Source organism: Octopus bimaculoides, chromosome 22 (genome assembly GCF_001194135.2).
Source record: "Octopus bimaculoides isolate UCB-OBI-ISO-001 chromosome 22, ASM119413v2, whole genome shotgun sequence".
NCBI classification, from domain to species: Eukaryota; Metazoa; Mollusca; class Cephalopoda; order Octopoda; family Octopodidae; genus Octopus; species Octopus bimaculoides.
The window spans coordinates 4,034,156-4,043,984 of record NC_069002.1 but is presented as its reverse complement, the minus strand read 5'-3'; the positions used below and the strand labels follow the sequence as shown (position 1 = coordinate 4,043,984).

The following is a 9,829-nucleotide window of genomic DNA, read 5'->3' as shown; positions in this document are numbered from 1 at the left end:
ATATATATATGCAGATGGAGAAACAGACAAAGATAATCAAAACATAGCCTGGAAGATAAAAGAATCTGATAAAATATTATTTCTGTAGAATGGAAATGTGTTGCCAATATAAATATGAAGATGGCCAACACTGCAGAGCGCTGGACTACAGTTCACTACCATTCCCAGCACCGTGCTTCAAATTTCTAACATCAAAATTAAGCGTTGGCTTCCTTCTTTCTTTCTTTTGTTTTGAATGGCAGAAGTGTAAATGTAACAATCTAAGCTAAGGCTAGGTTGAGGAAGAAGTTTGTGCGCCATGTTAAAATAATGATTTTTTTTTTAATGCAAGAATTTATTCAAAAACAACAACAACTATTCTTCAAAATAAAAACCACCATTTTCCACGACCTTCTGCCAACGATCTGCAAGTGTTCGGATTTGGTCAAAGTATGAATCCTTTGGCTTTGAATCGAAAAATTCTTGACAGGCTTCTTAAACTTCATTGAATGACTCAAATCGGTGACCTTTCATAAAGTGTTGCATTGATTGGAAGAGACCGTACACACACACACGACAGACTTCTTTCATTTTCTATCTATGAAATCCACTCATAAGGCTTTGGTAAGCCTGGGGCTATAGTTACTAGAACACACTTGCCTAAGGTACTGCATAGTGGGGATAGAACCTGAAACCATGTGGTTGAGAAGCAAACTTCTTAACCCACCCAGCGCCCCACCCCCTCCGTACCTATGATACACGTTAATTCAAGAGCAGGTTATTCAGCCGATCGACCAAATGACACCCCATTGTTAAATGACAGAATGACAGACGTCCATCGTACGTTGAGTGATCTACGTGTTGTATGTGAGAACAAAATCTATTCAACACAGGAAAAGAAGAAAAAAACGGCTAAGAAAAGGAAGAAAGAGATAGAAATTGATTCTTGCACATGTTTTACATAGCAACAAGTGTTATGTTCTTTTGATATTGATTGCTATGATAATTAGAAGCTTTCGTAATACTTTCAATCACTGGCCAAATATAAAAATACCCACAGATGCATAGCAACATTATCTCCGTCGGATATTAAATGTAGTGACACTAAACTGGACATTGCAGGTGAAATTAAACTGGACTGAGGTACATAGAGGTATGGTACTATAATTATAATAGCAACCAGCCTATAACGGCATCAACTGATGCATGACAAAACGATTGTCATGATACAAACTGGCAGAATTGTTAAAACAGTGAGGAAACTACTATAGGCAGAAGGCCTGAAATTCTTATGAGGTAGGCAATTGGTCAATTACACCCCAACCCCTGTGCTCAACTGGTACTTATTTCATCAAAAGTTGACCTTGGCAGAATTTGAACTCAGAAAAGTAAAGACGAATGAAATACAGCTCAGCATTTTGCGCAGTGTGCTAACAATTCTGCCAGCTTGCTGCTTTGCCATTAAAAATAATAACGAAGATCATTAACATCATCATCATCATCATTATCACCATCATCATCATAGTGGATTAGCAAACCTAGGCGAGCAACAAACAGATATGTTTTGTGGTATTTGGTTACAGACCATTACATCCTGAGTTCAAGTTCCATTCGGGTCAGTTTTACTTTTCATCCTTTTCAGGGGGAGTTAGTAAGGTAAATTACCTGGACACACATCCAGAGTCAAATGGGCTCAGGCATGGCCATGTGGTCGAGCGGTTTACTTCCCATCTATGTGGTTTCATGTTCAATCCCACAAAGTGACACTTTCGGTAGATGTCTTCTACAAACTGTAGCCTCCAGCCAACCAGTGCCTTACGAGTGAAATTTGGTAGACAGAAAGAATATGGAAAGCTACTCTGTGTGTGTGTGATTGAGTTTGTATTTACCTGCCATATCTTGGCAATTCAACAAAAGATGATTAAATAAAAATCTGATTTAAAAATAAGCACAGATGGCGGGGGCAGGGGTCAATATGATAGACTAAACCCTTAAAGGGGTTGCCCCAGCATGGCCTGAGTGCAATGACTGAAAACAGTAACAGAACAAAAGAATATCACTCTCTCACAGACACACTTGGTCTAGTGCTTACATCAAAAATCAGTAGTAGTAGTAGTAGTAGGGTACCTGTAATATACTAAAGTTCAATCTATCAGCATTCTTCTTTCTTATAACAGCTGACCCCAGTGCCTAGTCAGGAGACAGCAACCAAATAAACGTCCCACCATCACCACCATTATCTCAACAGGTACCACCATCTCTGTCACCACCACCCTCTCTACAACCAATGTCATCACCACTACCACCACCACTTCTACCAGCATCCCCATCTCTACCATCACCACCACCTCAACAAGAACAACAACAACATGTACACAGACATTTCAAAAGTAAATAGCTGCCCCTCGTTATACTTACCTGTGCAGGTACTACTCGTTACTACAATACCCAAAACAGGGTTTAAATCATTAAAAGCTACACAAGGCATGTCTACTAAATACTAAGATTATTTAAACGTATCGAAAGACATTGGTTTTGTTCCTGGAAATAAACAGCTTTCAAAACTGGTGTCTATTTACTTTTGAGGGGTCCATGTAACTCCCTTCCCATCCCTGCTTCCCCAGCAGAGTCCGTGGTAGGTGCAGTGTTGAGAGAGAAAGAGAGAGAGAGAGAGAGAGAGAGAGAAAACATTGCTGACCCATACATCCATCAATCTGTCCTGTCTGGCTCCTGACAAAATTCAACAAAATAAAGTCAAATACAACTAACATACTTTTTACATGTGTTCATTTGTTTTCTCTCACTCTCTCTCTCTCTCTCACACACACACACACACTCTCTCTCTCTCTCTTTCTCTCTCTCTCTCTCTCTCACACACACACACACTCTCTCACTGTCTCATCCTCTAAATACACACACATCGTATAATACTCCAATAATAGCAAACCACATCAAGTTTCTGAAATGTTTCTGACAATCAAACAAACACTATACAGAACATCTACTCCTACTCCTCCACTACCACCACCACCACCACTGCCGCCGCCATTGTCATCTTTCAACATCACAATCATCTCCTACTCACCCTTTCACTCATGCACGCCATACCCTTGACATAAGTGCACATCTTCTTCTTCAACTTGCATTCAGTCGCTGGACTGCAGGCCAGGCTGTGGTAGGGGTGACTGCCTTGAAAGGTTTAGCCAAACAAGTTCACCCCCACACTACACCTCCACACCACATCCCTCGTACTTCTTTTTTTTAAAGTCTGATACTAATTCCATCAGTCTCTTTTGTCAAGCTACTACAAATGCCAAGACACGCACACATTATATTATTTAAAATGGTTTGATTCAGCCCCTTGGGACTCAAAGTTCCATAAGCTCCTACCAGAAACCCATCTATTTCATTCTTAGACTACTGAATGAAGAAACAAAGGTAGAAGTCCAAGACGGCTACTGGAAAATAGGCTGCTGTTGGTCAAGGCAGATCCTATGTTGCCAGAGTAAGATTGGTTGGTCAGTGATAACAGCTCTTTTAGAAAGGGGAATTTCTTTGACCATATATATATCTTCCCACATGGACTCAGACTCAACACAGAAGTCTACATCAAATACCTGGAGGAGGTAGTGCTGCCCTGGGTGAAGAGGGTGACTACTGGAAGACTCTATATGTCTGGCAACAGGACTCTGCATCATGCCACACAAGCAGAAGAGCCCATTCATGGCTGTCAGACTATTTCTGTGACCTCATCACCCCTACTTTGGTAAATATATCTGTTAAGAGGAGATGTCAGTGTTATTTTCATTTTTGCCTAATTTAAACTGACAATATGTTCACCGCACCCTGTATACACACACACACACACACACACATGTGCGCGTGCGCACATTCGCCACTGCCCCATTATGCGAATGATCAACATCACATGTCACATAAAATATCAGGCACCAAACCTGAACAAGGACATGCTCTCACAGAACCAAATATTTGCGACCAGAGAGAGAGAGAGAGAGAGAGGGGAAAAGGGAAAGAACAAAAAGAGAAAGTTTGTAAAATCATAAAAAAAGAAAAGACAGATAAATAAAAGGAGGAAGAAGAACGTAGAGCAGACTGATGATAGCAGGCTGTGGGCCAGGTCATAAATCAGTCTAAAGATATAAACATATATCTTTATAAAAAAGACATAAAACCATATACAGATTCGCACACACGTACACACACACGTGTGCATACGTGTGTGCATGTAAATGTCTTCTATAGCCCCAGGCTGACCAAAGCCTGGTGAGTGTATTTAGTAGACAGAAACTTACAAAAGCTCATCCTCTGTGTGTGTGTAGATATGTATATATACATATGTGTCTTTGTGTTTTTATGTTTGTCCCACCAAATGACAACTGTTGTTGGTTTGTTTACATCCCCTAACAGCAATTCAGGGGAAATGAAACTGATAGTCTAAGAACCAGGCTTAAAAGATAAGCAATGGGTGTCAGTTAATTCAACTAAACCCTTCAAGGAATTGTTCCAGCTTGGCCACAGTCCAAATGACTGAAATAAGTAAACGATAAACAAACTTCCTCCAACATAGTAATAATTCTACCAAATGATAATGGTTTCAAATTTTGGCACAAGGCCAGCAATTCCAGGGGCAGCGTAGTTGGCGTTAGGAAGGGCATTTAGCCGTAAAAACCATGCCAAAACAGACACAGAAGCACGGTGCAGGCTCCTGCCTGGCCAGGTCTTGTCAAACCACCCAACCCATGCCAGCATAAAGGATGATGATGATGATGAACATGGAGACAGATAAAATGCCACCAAGCATTTTCCTCACCCGGATGATAATAAAATGAAGCAAAAGTCAAGACCTGGAGTTGATTGAAGTAGATAAGTGGCCTTGTGCCAATATTGCAGATCATTATCCTCTGTCGGGGAGTTGTCAGAGGCCATCGCATGGTTATATTTTTACAGTGTCAGAAACAGTGGCAAGGCTACAGCTCTCAGTGCTATTTGGACTTATTTTACAAGGGCATTCAATGTTTTTTCTTGTATCACTGTTAGACAGGAAATGTTCCTACATGACAGTTTAAAGCTAAGAAACGTTAAACATTGTGATTGTTCAACACACTTTATGTGCGTCAATTATTTGCATTCTCTTGTCAAATTGGCCTTGTAGGTTTAGGTCCGTCTTTAACTTCAGTTAATTTACGTTAACTAACACTACATATACATATATGTAAATAGATGAATAGCTGTATAAGGGGGCGACAAAAAAGTTCCTGGCTTTGGATAAAAGAAAATACAGGAGGATCAGTTAATCATGATGTTATTCAAAATATTCCCCTCTCAGATTCACACACTTACTGCAGTAGTCTTTCAGTTTTTCTAAACCCTGTAAAAAATCTCAAAAGGTTGGGCCTCCAACCAAGTCTTTCACGATAGCATTAAAACCAGGTCATATTGGGTACCACCTAGAAGAATTTTCGTCGAATGAATTAACCCCAGTCCTTATTTTTTAAAGACACACACATACAGATAGATATATACATATATATACAATAGGCCTTGTATTTCATAACTTAACTGAACTAATTAGATGCTAAACAAAGAATACTCTTTTTACTCTTAGCACACCTTACCAACCCACCTTTTCAGTCCCCTTTTCCCCTATTCTTTCTCACATATTCACCTTGGACCTTGACTTCACATCTCTCTCTCTCTCTCTCTCTCTCTCTCTCTCTCTCTCTCTCTCTCTCTCTCTCTCTCTCTCTCTCTCTCAGAATCAAACTACCATGTAAAGTGAGGAGCCTGTGTGATTTTGTCTGTGTGTATGTGCATCAGTATGGCGAGGGGGGAGGGGGTGGAACAGACCAACAGACAGATGTGCATACGTATGATGGACTTCTACACAGTTTCTGTCAACCAAATTCACTCACAAGGGATTGGTTTGTCTGGTGCTATAGCAGAAGATATTTGCCCAAGGTGCCACACAGTGGGACTGAACTCAAAACCACGTGGTTGCAAGCAAAGAGAGGTTCTTAACGACATGGCCATCTCTGTAATGTTGATGTCAAAACACAACAGCGTTTCTATAAACACAGATCAATAAAATAAATAACAGGCTGAAATAAGAAGTGGAATTGGGTGTGAATGTGGTGCCCCAGCATGGCCACGATCCAGTAACTGAGACCAGTAAAAGAATAAATGTAAAGAACATGAAGTTTCAATTTTAAATCTAGACAGAATCAGCCTAACTTTATATAGCCACAGTTTCACATTTGACATTTTTTAAAGGTTAAGTTAAAACAACTATCAGAGTGTTTTCTGATGACTGGTGTCAACTTACAGTGGAAGGCAACAGTTTCAGCTCTGAAAGTTCATTTGGGGACAAGGGAAAAAAAAGACAGACAGATGCACACATACGCAGTCATTTTGTTTGGAAGACTATTTAAAGTTTAACATTCTCTGATTTGACCATAACTGGACAAAGAGCACAAACAATGTCAGTGCTCTTTATAGTCTGGAACAGGGGGTTCTCAAACCAGGGTATGTGTACTCCTAGGGTTTACACAAGATAACTTCTAAGATTACAACTATTTCTTGTCCAATACTTAACTGTTCTATACTTGCACTATTACCTTGCTTGGAAACAGGTGAAGGCTGACAACAAAAAAGGGCATCCAACCAAAGAAAAATTGCTTCAATAAGCTCTATCTCACCCATACAAGCATTGAAAAGTGGACGTTAAAAATGATGATGATGGTGGCACACACACACACACGCATATGGCTTATATTATGCTACAAAACCATAAGTGCTCAATGGACTTGAATGTCATAAATTTATGTTAATTTATGTGAAATATACAAGGATTACATGAACCAAAACTGGGTTTTGTTGAGGTGGCTAACCACACACATCAGTGACACTGACACTGATAAGATGACTATCAGTGTAGTGTAGTGTAAATCAGTGACTGTTTTCCGTCACGGATCACAATCGTTCTGAAAATTCTCAAGGAAGAACTGGAGCTTGTGTTGGCAAACTGAATTAATTACCATATTTACTCTTGCCTAAGTCATATTATTCTATACTCAAGGCCAGCACTTGGGAAGTGCTGGGCCCAATTAGAGAATTATCAGTGAGGCCCTCTACTGTTTCCATTAACCAAATCAAACTCAAAAAGCATTGGTAGGCCTAGGGCTACAGTAGAAGACATTTGCCCGAGGTACTATGCAGTGAGATAGAACCCAAAACCACATGGTTACAAAGCAAGTTTCTTAATCATACAGCCATGCTTGTGCCTACTTAGCAAGTGAGGGATCGAGTATGGCAGTGGGTGAGTGGAGTGTGGCAGTGGCTGAGTGGAGTGTGGCAGTGGCTGAGTGGAGTGTGGCAGTGGCTGAGTGGAGTGTGGCAGTGGCTGAGTGGAGTATGACAGTGTCTGAGTGGAGTATGGTAGTGATTGAGTGGTGTATGACAGTGACTGAGTGAAGTATGGAAGTGGGATTCTCCTGTCATAAAAGACAGGTGAGTGTTTCCTAGTTTCTTGCTGAACAACCTGCACAGGTAATATTTGTTTGTGCTGCACATAACCTCACCCGCTCCATCAAATCAACACTACCCAAACAGGTGCACTGAATGCCACATGTCAGATGTCAAAGTGGTCGCAGAGCAACATGAGAAGCGTTTTGCTCAAGAACACAACGTACTGCCCTGTCCAGGAATCAAAACCATGATTGTAAGATCGTGAGTGCAACCCCCTAAACACTAGGTGATGTACCTTCATAAAGCATCTTTCTCAAGCCCTATGGATTCGTAAGGGCCAACTTCATAGTTTCCACGATGTACATGTATTTACCCACTAAACAGAATGCTGGTCCATTACATGATTAGTCCCTTTTGCCAGCTGAATGGGCTGGAGCCACATGAAATGAAGTGTTTTGCTCAAGAATATAATATGTCACCCAGTCCATGAATTGAAATCACAACCTTATGATCATGAATCCAACACCCTTAACCACTAGGTCACATGCTTCCACTATGTACCTTCATTACAACAACCAATGAACAAAAAAAAAGGAAGACAGAAAAAGGCAGAAGCATGTCAAGTACTCACTGTAGCATCTTGTCCTGCATAATGTCCAATCACTTTACTCCCTCCAGGATGGCGCTGAGACCAATTTGTTATATTGTAAACCTGTCTGTCTATAACTAGCCAGCGGTCCTCTTTCTGGTTGTGTTTCTTGATTTCCTCCCAGGAATAGTATCTTTGTGATGAGTCAGTGTTGGGATTAGGCGAGGTTGTGTCGGAGTTCTCTCCGCCTCTTCCCATTTTTGCTTATCCTGAAGAGAGAGAAAAACAAAAAAAAGAAAATAAATAACAGAAATAATCTAAAAAGTAAAAAAACAGAAATTATGGTTTGTTTTTTTGTTTTGTTTTTTCTTCTACATAATTCATTTTTGGAACAACGAATCTCAAAACAAACAAGCAGGCGGGAGATGTAGGGGCTATTTGATTACATCGGCCTCCAGTTCCTGAATGGTACTTTATTTTATCGACCTTGAAAGAATGAAAGGCAAAGTTAACCTCAACAGAATTTGAACTCAGAATGTGAAGCCAGAACAAATACTGCTCAGTGTTTTATCCGGTGTGCTAACAATTCTGTCAAATGCAATGCTTATTTATTACTTCAGCCTTAGCGAAGACAGAGGTATTGTTTTCAGTTGTGTTTGTTTGTCTGTGGACAAGATATCTCAAGAACCGCTGGATGGATTTTGATGGAACTTTCACGGATGTTTGGCCTCGTGACTGGCACAAACTGATTAGAGTTTGGGATCAATCTGGTACCGAAAAAGGATTCTGGATTATTTTTCCTGCTTTTTTACTTAATTTTTGAGAGCAGTCAGGTTCATTTTCAGTATTTTCGTTTGTGAGAGCAGTTGAGTTTATTTCAGATATTCTCATTTTAAAAATCATCTCTGGCTAATCGTTGAGGGGACGTTGGTGTTGCCTTGGCAGAGGTTTGCGCTCTCTGAGTGCTCTTGTTCATGTTGTTTTGAATAAATCCTGCATTATCTTGAAGCTTCAAGATTTCGCAGATGTAATTGTTCAATTACAGAATGTCATTGTAAGGTAAGTGTGAAAGGCTGGATCCACCCAGTTTGAACATAAAACAGAATATTTAGGCCAAATGTGGCTAACTCAAATGCTAAAGGACCAGTGCTGGAGTGCACAGCCCTGCAGTTCACCAATTCCTGGCAAACTGCCCATCCCATACCAGCATGGAAAAACAGATGTTAAATGACAATGATGTATAACGAGCCCTCAGTTCAGCATCCCCATCATCCTTGGGTACATTTACACAGGGTTTGCCGTTTTTTGTTTTACCTCTACCCTGTGGATGGGTGTCCTCGTAGCCATGAACAGTAGTCTTCTCCAGGACTAATAGCTTTATCAATGTGTACAGACATGTGTTCATATATTTGCTAAATCCAATCAGGTTATTATTGTACGTATTGTAAAACGTCTATTAATTACATGTTGATATTTCATTTAATTGATGTCTAGTAGTTGTTGCTATTGCAATGGTGGTATTGGTGGTGGTGATTGTGGTGGTGGTGGTGGTGGTGGTTGGTCTTGCAACTTGGGAGGTAATCCACTTATGTTGTATTTGTATAATGACAAATCATTATTATTATCATTATTAAGGTAGTGAGCTGGCAGAATCGTTGGCACGCTGGACAAAATGCTGAGTGGCATTTCACCCATCGCTATGTTCTGAGTTCAAATTCCACCAAGATTGACTTTGCCTTTCATCTTTTCAGGGTCAATAAATTGAGTACCAGTAAA

General features: G+C 40.3%; 1 protein-coding gene across 2 annotated transcripts in view; it reads right to left on the bottom strand.

Annotated features, from left to right (window-relative positions):
* Positions 1 to 9,829, bottom strand: part of LOC106867675 (acyl-CoA 6-desaturase) — a 56,219-nt gene that overhangs the window by 22,168 nt on the left and 24,222 nt on the right. For both annotated transcript variants that reach the window (XM_014912624.2, XM_014912616.2), the window contains exon 2: positions 8,096 to 8,322. In XM_014912624.2, coding sequence (XP_014768110.1) covers positions 8,096 to 8,311 — 216 coding nt within the window. In that variant the 5' untranslated portion in view covers positions 8,312 to 8,322. The remainder of the gene's footprint in view (positions 1 to 8,095; positions 8,323 to 9,829) is intronic.